The sequence below is a fragment of the Stegodyphus dumicola genome, chromosome 10 (assembly GCF_044657685.1).
Source record: "Stegodyphus dumicola isolate Sdum_Otavi_A_Nest chromosome 10, ASM4465768v1".
Classification (NCBI taxonomy): Eukaryota; Metazoa; Arthropoda; class Arachnida; order Araneae; family Eresidae; genus Stegodyphus; species Stegodyphus dumicola.
The window spans coordinates 183349827-183363409 of NC_140777.1; the positions used below are offsets into that span (position 1 = coordinate 183349827).

The 13583-nt window shown below is 32.7% G+C and overlaps 1 protein-coding gene across 3 annotated transcripts in view; it reads left to right on the forward strand.

Moving 5' to 3' along the window:
* Positions 1-11343, forward strand: part of LOC118179963 (cell division cycle and apoptosis regulator protein 1-like) — a 115333-nt gene extending 103990 nt beyond the window's left edge. For all 3 annotated transcript variants that reach the window (XM_035349123.2, XM_035349127.2, XM_085825982.1), the window contains 4 exons: positions 1535-1695; positions 4717-4849; positions 5625-5825; positions 10096-11343. In XM_035349123.2, coding sequence (XP_035205014.1) covers positions 1535-1695; positions 4717-4849; positions 5625-5825; positions 10096-10523 — 923 coding nt within the window. In that variant the 3' untranslated portion in view covers positions 10524-11343. The remainder of the gene's footprint in view (positions 1-1534; positions 1696-4716; positions 4850-5624; positions 5826-10095) is intronic.
* The last annotated feature ends 2240 nt before the right edge of the window (positions 11344-13583 follow it).

Genomic DNA, 13583 nt, shown 5'->3' on the forward strand with positions numbered 1-13583 from the left:
AATGTTTGCTGCTGATGCATATATGACATGCCCATACTGAATGGGTTAATGGTTGTATCATTGTTAAATGGGAAATCACTGATAAAGAATGGGGTATTTGGAAAATTTAGCTGGTGAGAAAGGAATTAACACAGCTTTACACAACTGTCTTACGTGAAGAGGGGGGATGAAATCAAGAATGATCACATGTGGAATCATAGAAAGCAAGGTCAGATGGAAATTTCCGAATTTTCAAAAGATAGGTGACACCCCCCTTCAAGAAAAAACCTTTCTTATTTGTTAATCAAGAAATTCTTGTTTTTTAAACTATTGTTGCTTAAGTCTAATTAATTTTCAGTGCATGAATTTCATAAAATGAAACATTTTTCTACTACTTCTTATTAATTACTGCAAATCATGAATATGAACTTAATCTGTTTTATGTGTTTCTGTTATATATTTTGTGACAGTCATTTAACTGATTTGCTAGCATGCTGTAAATGTGTCACTTCTGGAATTCACTTGATTTGCCTATGTGGAATAAGGGGTAGAAGAGTTTATGTGCTCTTTGTTTTATCCCATATTTTTATTTCTTATTAGTTCATAAATTTATAATAAGGTGACAAAGTAGTCTTTTGAAGCATGATCAATATTCTGGTTTTTTTTTCCCCCGATTGTATGGGAAAATATTTTTGCAGGGAATATATCGAAAAAGTTTATCTGAAACAAAAAAGATGGGGAAAGTTTTGGAGATGAAATTTCACACTGTACTAACATTTATGTAGACATATGGTTATGAACAATATGTTAATTTTAAGTATTAAAATTGTTAGAAATTTCATAATAAAAATTGCTCTAAATGCTTAAATTTAGCTGAAATTAACTTTTGAACTTAAAATGAAATTTTAATAATTTAAAAAAAGTGACATTTTTTTGGATTTAAATTTAAAAGGAAACAGTTAAGTGGTTAATAAGCAGTTTGAATTAATGTGTTTTAAAACAGTTAAGTGGTTAATGAGCAGTTTGAATTAACGTGTTTTAAAATTTGATACATTTTTGTGGGCAGTTGTAGTTAAATATCTACATCTCATAAAGTCTCGTTTTTGAAAAATGGACTTGATGGAGATCAACTTGGTTTTAATTCTCTGTGAATCTCAGATAAATAATAACATTATTGGCTGCTTTCCCCCTCTTTTTTTTTTTTTAAATGCTTTGGAAAGATTTTGTAAACCTACCATTTACACGTAAACCTTGGACATTTCTCTTAAACCTATCCATTTTTATACTGTAATAAAAAGTCCAGCTCAACACTTTCATTTTTTCAACAAACTATGCATGAGTATAGAAAATGAACACTAGTCCATACAAAAAGTCCATAGCAAAACTTGAAAAGCGGTGCATGTTCATAAAAATTGGCATCGAGGATGTATGTTTGTTATTATCTAATAATTTTGATTCTAAATGATAATTTTTAGTTTTAATATGTTTTTTAATAATTTGTCAATTTATTCTGCAATTTTTTAAATGCACATACCTGTATATGTTTGTTTAATAGAAAGAAAAAAGAAGAGAAAGAAAAGAACTCTGATGTGCACACACGACCCATATTTATTATTGTCTTTTATATATTTTGATCAAAGTCATTGTGGCTATTTATTGGAGAAAGATATTGAAGAAATACTTTACACTCTTGGTTTGATGCTAACGAGGGCTCAGGTATGTGTATTGCATTCATTCAAAATGGAAACTTTCTTTCAAAATTATTATTTGTAGTTCTTTTAGAGTTTCTAATTTAATCATATATATATATAAATGAGAAATTTAGAGTACAAAGTCCGTAATCCGGACATCCATTATCCGGAATGATATATAATCATGATCTCAAAGCCACAAACTTATGCATGCGTGGAAACGCGCATGCGTAAGTGTGAATAATAATAGTGAAGAAAGTGACAGAAAAATTATTGAAAATGAAAAAATTTCCATTGACAAGTTAGTCGGTATTCTTGACACGGCAATTATAGGACTTGAACAGGTGGAACTTTGTAACTGAACAAGAAATTATGTCTGTTTATAGAATTAAAGAGAAAGTATTTGGATAAAAACGAAGCAACTTAAACAACTTACATTGAAAGAAATGTTCAATGAAGTAAACAAATAAATATTAAGCTTTTTTTTTTTGTAAATTTTGATACCCTTTAGATCATAATTGCTCTTTATTTCATAAATTACGGTTTCATATTTTTAATTGTATAATTTATGCATGCCATCTTACCAGATTTAAATTGATGATCTATAATCCAGAATCGCCGAAGTCCCGACGAGTCCGGATTGCGGACTTTGTACTGTATAACTTATGTTTAAATGTGGTTTTAGGACATCAACCGAGAACACTTTATATTATTTCTAACTTCATTGTATTTATCTTATTTGCATGTTTGCCACCAGCTACAAGATAACTCGTTATAGATCACATTGCTTAAATCACCGAGTACGTACTCGTATTGCCGTAGCTAATGCAAACAATGTTTAGGTTTTTGGTGTACAAAAAGGGACTGAATAATACACGTGGCATAATGAAATAGATCATTCTCAAAATGTAGATGCGATAACTAAATGTTTAGAATGAAAAACCTCGTTTTAGCCCAGAGGGGCTATTAGTCACAAAAGGGCATTTTGTGTTGGCTTATCATAAATGTCGGTACTATTCGGTTTTGAGAGCCGTAAAAAAAATTGCAGCGAAAATGTATGCGCAAAAGCGGCAAATCTAGCAAACGCGCCCATTTAATAGCACGCCAAATCTAGCGTACGCGTTGATTTCAGATTGCGCAAGTTTATATAGTTCTATATTTCTTACGACGCCGTTGACATACTAGTTTGATTTTTAAATCCTTTTTTGATTTTAAATCCTTATTTGATATCCTATGGATTTAACAATTTGGGAATTGCCCATGACGAAAAGTCGGCAATAGAATTTCGGGTAAAGTGCAGAATCACCCACTGCTTGACGCGTTTTTAAGAATTGCATATACTTGGTATCCATGTGCACATCGACCTATTTTCACTTAAAAAAAAAAATCCTAGAATTGCACAAAAATGGCACTGCGCACACCCTTGACTTTATCTATGTACACATCGACCTATTTTCACTTAAAAAGTAAAAGAAAATTGACAAAAATTCAATTGTTTTTACCCTTGTAAAAAGCGGCAAGCAAATACGTGAGCGATTCTGCACTTTACCGAGAACATTTTCAAAGAAAAGGCATCATTCATTATAGAAAATTACGTTTGAACAAATAACGAGATGAAATATTATGCTTTAGCGATAAGTCGGTAGCGAAATAGTGATGCAGGCATCCATTCAGTTATGTTTAGCAATTTTTATATAAATTATAATAATGATCTGAAATAGTTATTTACTCTTATGCTTCCATTCAGACATGTTTAGCCTTTTTCATATAAATTATAATAATAATAAAGTATTATATAATATGAAATTAACCTTTCATCTAAATTAAAACATCAATCTTAGATAGTTATTTACTGTTATACTTCCTTTCTTGCCGCAGTTATTAGGGTTACCGCAATTATTTTTGGCAGCATTGGCATCAACACTAGTTTGGCGATTTTTTACGGCCTTCGAAACCGAATAGTACCTAAATGACATACCAGTTCTTAAATTGTTGCCACCAAATTATATAGCCCTATATTATATATACAGAAATTAAATAATGAAGAGTCTGCATGAATCTATGTATGTTTCTCACACTGTGAAAAAAGAATGGTACCTAGAGCCATCAAATTTTGAATAATATAATTCTCCACCTGAACATGGGCACCTAGAAGCCCAAATTTTGAATTTGTTTTATTATCTATTTCATAATTTGTATAAATTTAATAAATTTTGATTAACAAACTCAATGATTTCAAAGTGAGCAATGGCAACACTGTAGGGGGGGAACATTATTTTCCCTTCAGCGAATGAGACTATCTATCAGAAATTCTAAACTTATGCTCTTTTTAAATATTTTGTGATATTGCTATTGAATTGAATTTTATGTAGTTTAAGTGCAAAGAACATGATATTTAATAAGTAAAGGCAGCACATAAACCGTTAAAAAAAGGGCGGGTCCCCCTTTGGGCATAATATAAATCTGAATGCTTTCAGACTTGGGTTTTTAATCGATTATTTTTTTTAATTAAAAAAATTTTTTTTTCCCGTTTTCATTCTCTTGGTAAATGTTATAATGAGATAAATTGTAATGAGGCAGGTAAAAAAAATTCCAAAAATTGTTTAGTTATTGTTCCATTCTTGTTAAGAAACTAATGGGAAATAACATATCGCATGTGCGCGTGTTTTGCATAAGTCGCAGAACGTGTAGGTGTTGTTTATCTGTTTCCAAATCATTTCTCATCATCAGGGGGCAAAAATATTATTTCATGTCCCATTTCAGGTGTTGTTGCGTGAATTTATTTACTGCTATATTTAAATAACAAAACAACAGAAAATGCATGAGTGCAGGTACTCTTGGCCCATGTGACTGAGCACACAATATCAGTTGTGGCAGCACACATATTAAATATATTAATATTATACATATACTAACTGTAAATACAGTGCTTATACTAACTGTACATTTTTTTAACAGTCATTACCTTTATTTTGTGTGCGTTTAAAATAAACAGTTCCTTGTGTTTGAAAATGTGTGAACTAAAGAAAATGTGATTCATTTGCAGGTTAGAAAACTTATACAAAAAGTTTGTAAGCGGGAAATATTTCGATATCGCAAACTGACCGACAAGCCTATTGATGGTGATAAAAGTTTGAAACCTGATGGACCAAAAGTAAACATTGAAGAACTAGCCATTGGTAAGATCATTTAGAGTAATCAGTGTATACTTTTGATAATATTAAGAAGAATGTTTTTATAAAGTATGAAATTTAATTTCATTCTGTAATTTATTAAGGAATTTTTGTGTATTCTATACCTGTATCTTCTGAATGATTATTGTTATCAGAAGGTCTCATTATTTAAACAAATTATTTTCTTAAATAATATTCTGTTCTTATATAGAAAACATTCTAGTTCACTTTGCATGACAAGTCATGCTTGCTGAATTTAACGGATCTAGCTGAATTTTGATAGGCTAAGAGCATCACAGTATTTAAAACATTTAAATGCCATGTTTGTCAATAAATAGTTCCTTCTAGTTTGTGTGCATAAATTACAAAGTAATATTCAATTCTTATCTTAAATATTGAAAGTGTTATAAATGAAGCTTGCTTAAAAAGAATAATTAAAAGATAGGTGACTTGTATTAGAAAAAGGCAGATTCAAGAATTTATAAGGATAATTCAAATGAATATTTATGCATGTCCACAAGCGAATACCTCACAATGACTCTCTTTAGATGATTACCTCTAGAAATGACCAGTGTTTCTAATAATGATATTGAATGTTGCTATTGATCATGTTCTATAAAGCAACCACCTCTGCAGAACGTTAAAATTATCTGCAATGATGGGGAGTTGTGTTGGGAAGCCTTCACACATTGAAGTTGTAGCTAATAAAAACTTGCATTATCGCCAAGTAGAGAAAATTTATTATTAATTAGCATTTCTTTTTGTATTGCTTTTGTTTCAGGAAATAAAAAATGCATTCCATTATTTAAAACTGGTGAAGTAGAAAGCATAGAAGAAACTAAAGAGGAGAGTAACAAATCGTCACTTGTTAATTACCAAGGAGCACTGGTTGATGTTGGCAAACTAATGGAACAGTTAGAAAGAAGTGAAAAAGCTTGTTTGGAAGCAGATGAAAAATTAAAAGCCTTAGAAATTGACCTTCGTAAGCATAAAATTATTTATTAACAGTGTTATAAAATTATTTAAATTATTTTAAGTATTTGTGTAAAGTCCTTGTGTTGTTGTTTCAAATGGCTGGACACTTCTTAATGAATTTATCAAGAATGGGCATCGTGTAGTGGCCATTGAGTTGTCTTGAAAAACTTCCACATTTGCACTACGATGAGTAATTGATTTTACAGCCAGAAGAATGAACAAATTTGGTCCAAATTTTGATGGAGAGGATCCAAAGGTCTCACACCCTCTTCCCTTTCCGCCAAACCTCTTGAGAGGATGTTTGGCAAAGTAGTATTTTAAATGACCTAGACACTATGTATTTACAAACATCTAAGCCTTCTCTGGGATTTGAACCCAGGACAACAGTATAGGCTACCCAGAACTGACTGTACCAATCAAGGCAGCTTTTTCAATACAGTCAGCTGTTTCTGTTTCATCAATATTAGTGTGTACATCGCAAAGCAATACAATATTGTATACTGAAGTGACAAAAGTCATGGGATAGCAATATGCAACTATACAGATGGCAGTTGTATCGCGTAGAAAATGTATAAATGCGAAGTGCTTTGTCAGGGCTTTCATTTGTGTTCAAGTTATTCATGTAAAGAGGCTTTGACGTGATTATGGCCGTACGATGAGAATTAACAGACTTTGAACGCGGAATGGTAGTTGGAGCTAAATGCATAGGTCATTCCATTTCGGATATCGTTAGGGAATTCAACATTCCGAGATCCACAGTGTCAAGAGTGTGCAGAGAGTATCTAATTTCAGGCATAACATCTCACCATGGACAGCGCAGTGCTGACCACCTGCACTTAACGACCAAGACCAGCGACGTCTGCGTAGAGTTGTAAATGTTCACAGACAAGCAACACTGCGTCAAATAACCGCAGAAATCAATGTGGGACGTACGAGGGACGTGTCCGATAAGACAGTGTGGCGAAATTTGTCTTCCTTGGGTTATGGAAGCAGAAGAATGACTCGAGTGCCTTTACTGACAGCACGACATCGCCTGCAGCAACTCTCGTGGGCTCGTGAGCATATCAGTTGGTCCCTAAACGAATGGAAAACCGTGGCTTGGTCAGATGAGTCACGATTTCAGTTATTAAGAGCTGATGGTAGGGTTCGAGTGTGGCGCAGACTCCACGAAGCCATGGACCCAAGTTGTCAACAAGACTCTGTTCAAGCTGGTGCTGGTTCCATTATGGTCTGGGCTGTTTTTACATGGCATGGACTCGGTCCTCTTGTGCAACTGAACCGATCATTGACTGGAAATGGATACCTTCAGCTACTTGGAGATCACTTACAGCCATTCATGGACTTCACGTACTCAAACAATGATGGGATTTTTATGGATGATAATGCGCCTTGTCACCGAGCCACAATTGTTCTCAATTGGTTAGAAAAACATTCTGGACAATTCCAGCGAATGATCTGGCCACCTAGATCGCCCGACATGAATCCCATCGAACATTTATGGGACATCATCGAGAGGTCAGTTCATACCCAAAACCCTGCACCGTCAACACTTTCACAATTATGGACGTCTATAGAGCATGGCTCAATATTCCTGCAGGGGACTTCCAACGACTTGTGAAGTCCATGCCACGTTGAGTTGCTGCACTTCGCCGGGCAAAAGGAGGACCAACAAAATATTAGGAGGTATCCCATGACTTTTGTCACTTCAGTGTATTTTACTGTTTTACTTAACTAAGGTTGTGAATAATTATTATATGAGAGATGTTATTTTATTTATATCTTAGGATAAACATATTTTTTACCCATGAATAAATGGTTAAGCTTGAGTAATAAGGATAATGATTCAGATGACAGTGCTATAAAATCTCTGAGCTGGATTTAGTAATCAGAAAGAGGCATTTAAGATATGAAATATATATATGTCAGAAAAATAAAGAATATGTAAAATATTAAATTAGCAATGCAAATTTTCCTTCTGAATTCTAAAAATAGTAACCCCTCTCTGCACTGCATCATTTCGAGACTATTATGTGTCATATGATTCTTATGTAATTATGATGATGTAAATGGAACTAAAACTCAACCAGCCAATAGCAATTTCACAGCAATATTAACTGTCCAATCAAAATGCTTTGAAAACCAAAACTAAATCAGTTTTACTTCAGATTTCTTCGTGAACGTTACGCATTTGCTTTCCACGCTTTGGCCTAGCTAAACTGCTATCTGTCTGTCTGTCTGCTGCTAACATCACCACAAGTTGCAATTGATTTGGTTAGCATGAGAACATGCCTTTAAGTTTTTTTTAAATAAGAGGCTTATTTAAACTTTTGTAGTTACTTTCAGACATAGCGATATTTTACATCACGTCTATCAGGGGCTTTTGGACTATTTAACTTTTACCAAATCAAGTAAACTCTCATAGGTACATTTTGGAGAGGTTGAAAAGTTAGGAGATAAAGCACGCAGAAACTAGCAAGAGCATTGGTTTGCATATTGAAACAAATGTCTAATTGTTAGAAAAGAAGCTTAAAGAGAAGGAAATCGATATAAATTAGCCAAAATGTCTGGAAAGGCTTCAGATCAAAATGACGGATAAATATTTTGTTGAGTGTTGTTGTTACAAAACATATATGTTTTGTAGCTTTTAATGTGTAATTATCCTAAGAATCAATGTCATAAATTACATGTATTTTAAACTGTGAAATTTTATTAGATTTTGATTTTAACAGGGCTTTTTTAACAAATATTGTTAAAAAAATAAAATTTAATAGTGGCCATGTAAATGCATAATGACTAAGGTTATTAAACTACCTAATTTAATTATTGATAACTAACTGTTTACTCTTAAAAAGCCTTTCATTAACACTCACTGTGGTCACAAGATAAATTACAAAAATGTAAAAATTAAAGTAAAACATTCTCTTTGCATCTAGTCAGACTTAAAATAATACAAAACAACTTATCACCTCTGGTGCTTTAATGGCTTATTGGAAACATAAAGTATATTAACTGGGTTGCAATTCCTGAAACTCTACACGAAGCTACGACACTAACTGCATCAAAAAGAGCGTGACTGACTTTCAACACTTGCCAACCATGCCTACATCAGGCCTTTCAGGTTTGTTCAAATCAGCAGGTCTCTCTCTAAAGTTTATTTTATTCTCAAACTTATTAATAATTATGTTAATTAATTTATGTTTAGTAATAATGTATACTACTTAGGGATCGATTTTATTTTTAGGATGGTATTACAAAAGTGAAATTCAGGCATAGATAATATTTTAAATTGAATTTATTCAGTTTCCATTTGCTCATAGGTCCGTAATTTTTTTCATTAATGGTCCTTAAAAGTACTTAATTTCCGTCTGCAGAAATATGTACGAACCCTGTAATCCTTCACCCAAACATGTGTAACTAGAACTGAAATTTTATATTTCATATTTTGTAAAATTTTAATGAGTTGAAAACAAGCAGTGGTAACACTGTATAGAATAGAATTTTTTTTCTGCAGCATTCAAGGCTGTCTACCTGAAATTCTAAAATGCTGTTTTTAAATATTTTGTGATTTTGCTCCTGAATTGGAATTTATGGGGCACAAGTGCAAAGGACATATTTAATAAATAAAGTGGACGTACAAGATGTTATTAATAAAAAGCAATTTATAAAAAGTTTGGTAAGCTATCTTACTAATAAAACTGTTGATACAATAAACTTGAGAGGAAGGGGGGAAAAATGCTGTTAATTGTATATGGTGTAAGTGCGAAGAAAATGATGGCATGAGTGCCAGCTATCACGAAACATGCTCAAATTACAATTTTGTTGTTGGAATAGTCCAGCTATATTTATACATTGAATTTATGAATTCTTTTGTAATACCTGTCTCTAAATCTATATTAGTAATCTAATAATTTCTTTTGGCATGAATTTTGTGTTCATTTTTAGCATTTCTGATGAAATAAAATTTAGTTTTAAGCAATTCAGCCACATTAAATGAAATTATAAACTCTATTTCAAGAATTCTTGAAATCGAATTGTTTTCAATTTTGTACTAAATACAGATGTATGGTATTGTGGTATAAAAAGTGGTTATTAAAGTAAATCCAGGATAATTTTGTGTAATGCCATTACTGTGACATTTTCTACCATATTAAATCTTTTCAGTAGTTTTTAAACTATGTTTTCATTCTTATGCTCCTCAGTTTTGGTTGACATTCTGAATATTCAGGTTGAAATAGTATATAAATATATGTTTATGTGTTAATTATTTTTTCTTACAGAAAATTTGAATGAAGTGACATCCACAAAAGAAAAATTATCTCTGAGATTAACTCTTGACTTGGAAGAGCAGAAAGGGAAACTACGGTCAATGGAAGATGATCTTAAAAAGACGCGACAGATTTCGGAGAAATATCAGAAAGCATTATGTGCTGTTAGAGAGGGATTACAGTCATCAGTGAGTGTGATTGATTCTACTCTACCAAAAACCAAATCATCTAGATCTAGAAATAGTCCTGTTAATCGAAAGGAATCTGACTCTGAAAGTAGGGATTCTTTAAGTAATAAAAACAAACAAGACTCTAAATCAAGTAAAGATTGTACAAGAGAATCTAATGGAGTGACTGATAGCAATGGTGAACATTTGTCTATGGACCAAGAGAGTATTCATTCTAAAAGCAGTGATAAAGACATGATGGAAGGCGAGTAATTTTGTATTCATTTTGTATATAATTAGTCTGTATATAAAGTATTTAAATTTTTTATATGCCAAACAAAAATTTTAAATAATATTTATGCGTGATTGATACACTTATGCAGACGTGCCCTATTTATTATAAATATATCGTTTTGACTGAGATGCTTTCGAGACTAGCTGGGATTAAGTTCCTAATAAAACATGTACTTACGAAATTTGACTGTGCATTATGCAAATTTTAATTCCCCTTTCTTTATCTATAATCTTCATTTTGCATTTAATGATGCTTCCTTAAAGTCCTGTCTTGTTAGTTTCCTATTCAAATATAGTTTTTTATCTATGTTTCTTCTGTAATTCTTTCTGTTCTTTCTTTCTATAGAAATGTTCTAAGACACCAATTTTTGTTTTATTCAAATCTTAATTTTGTGATAAAAGTGAGTTCACTACACATATTTGTTTTGTTATAAATTTATTGACTAATGAATCACACACTCTTTTCTGAGACTGATGTTAAAATTCAGAACTCACAATATGCAAGAATGATACAAGTAATCTGAAATTTTTATGAATGAAATTATTTTATAAGCAGATTGGATGTAAATCATGGAACTTTTGTATTTATTTTGTAATACAGCATATTATCTCAGATTTTTTATCTAATAAATTGTTTTACTAAGTATATAATTATGTACACAAGCAGTGTGGAAATTTTTTAATGTATATTTTTTTTCTGTCTTCTAAGTTATGTACTTTTCTTTCATTTATTTCTGTGATGTATCATAATCTTACAAGAAAGCCTCAAAACCAACAATAAACTTGTAAGAAAATATAAGTATCTGTTTTTTTATTTATTTATCTTATCTACAGTATTTTCTGATCTACGGTTTTATCTCTACAGTATTTTCTGATTATCTGTACCCTAACTGAAAAGTTGTGGAAAAAGTGGTCACGAGGAAAGCTGTGTGTGGCCTAAGTAGTCATGTGCAACCTACATTGTCTTCAAATGTGTTTTTATGTGCCAACCCAGGTATGCATGTGTCTGTTTTGGTTGGTGCACAGTGCTGAAGTTGTTACGACGCTGAGTTTGCTCAGTGACCTTCTTCGAGTTGCTCCCAGGCGAGGCTGGCAGATGAAGCATGCAGGCGGAACCAATGTTGTTTTCACCACCAGTGGTGTCTGGCCAGGAGTAGGTGAGTGCTATGTTGTTCAGCCTGAGGAATGTTTGGCAGAAGTAGTGTGGCCAAGCATTGAACCTTTCCATCATTTGCCAGATCGATATCCTTCTATCTGGATCACACAGTGTAGGCTTGATGGAGACATGCCTTGCAATTCTTGAAGCAGGGAGCAGCATGGAAAGTGATGAGACGAATCACACCAGGGTTCTTCAGTGAATCATTTGTGTCTGAGAAACAAATGTCTATGGGGCTTCCATGACGAGGCATGACCGAGACAGGATGCTCCAGAGCAGTAGCAAGTGGCAAAAGTGTGGAGTGGTTGGCAGGCATCACACTAAGGCTAAAAATTAAGCAGTGGAAAATAAAAACAAAAGCCAAACTTTTGGTAAGATCAAAGCAATTAAATAAAATAAGGAAAGCTGGAGCTTTCATTGAAGCATTGGTAGAGCAGGTTAAAAAGCAAAAGTTCATAGATGCTTTCTTTGCCTTTTTAATTTGTTCGTCATCTAACAAAATTCAGTGTTTGGGATCTACATATATTTAACCCAGCAAGATCTCATTATCTAGCAAACTAGTTTCTCTTTACTTCATTGAAGAAATGATTCCTTCTGCAATAAGCCATTCCATTTTAGAAAGAATAAACATCACATTTTTCCATTCTTGCTGAAACAAGCCTCCTGTTAATTCTTTAGATTGTTCGTTGGGAGTCCGTGCTGCTATTGCTGCTTGCCTAAATTTAACAATGAGAAGCATGGGTAGCAGTGAGATTTTTAGCTATGCATCAATGAGATTTGATGCATTTTGTAGCCATGGGCTCCTTCTAGTGAATTATGCTGCAATAATGCTATGAGCTGAAGAAGTAACTAAATGAATCACTTTAATGAATAATGGCAAATATCACATCCATCCTCCTCTTTTATATTTATTAATATGTCAATCAAATGGAAAATAACTCAGTATTATTAATGTATATAGGCCATAAATAAAAATAACTCGGTTTGTTATTAAATTTTTTTTTCAATATACTTTAATTTAATTTCAAATTGAAACTGTCGAGCAAAAACTGGAGTCAGAGTGGACATGTTTTTAGCTACTGCAGCTCTGACTCCGTTTACCCCAAAATCTGCCTAACTCTGATTCCACAGCTCTGCTCCTAACAAAGACTTTTTAACTACCTACTAAATTTTGTGATAGTAGTGTTCGTATTAAGTGGTGCTTTGTTAGATTTCAACAGGGTTGCCACGCTGCCTGGAAAGGTCAGGAAATTAAAAAATTGACCAAAAATTGTCTGGGAATTTAAACATTTTACTCCAAATCTGGAAAAGTTGAAAGTTCATACGACCATTCCTCAAAAGAGCGATTTGTGCTCGTACGTTGGAAGTGGATTCTGAATTATGTACCACGTGAATGTCATTCTGGTAGCTGGCATAGAACTAGTTTTCGTAGCACGAATTGGATTATCTTCCAGAAAGGCAAAGCAAATTTCAAGTAGCCTGCAGAATCCAGAGAGCGTGATTTGCATATTCTTATGAAGAACAAGAAATCTGGGCATGTTGAATGAAAGAAAATTCTGTCTCATGGTTTAGAGAGCTTGTTTTTCTCTTGTCATCTCCAATTAAAAAATCTGGTAAGTGAAATTTTGTAATCTTAGCATTTATGAAATATTTTTTTCAAATGCATGTTGACTGGACATTCTGTCATATTTGTTTGTTAAAATAAGAATTCGTGCAATGCATTTTTAAAGTTAAAAGAAATCAATTGATGCTGTTTGAATCATACTATTAAGTACTATTAAAAAAAAATCAAATTGAACTGTAAAGCTTTTTAATATCGTTGGCAGCGTGGATGTATCATGACATTGAAATTATGCAAGAAAATGTGATACTTTCTAGGCAAG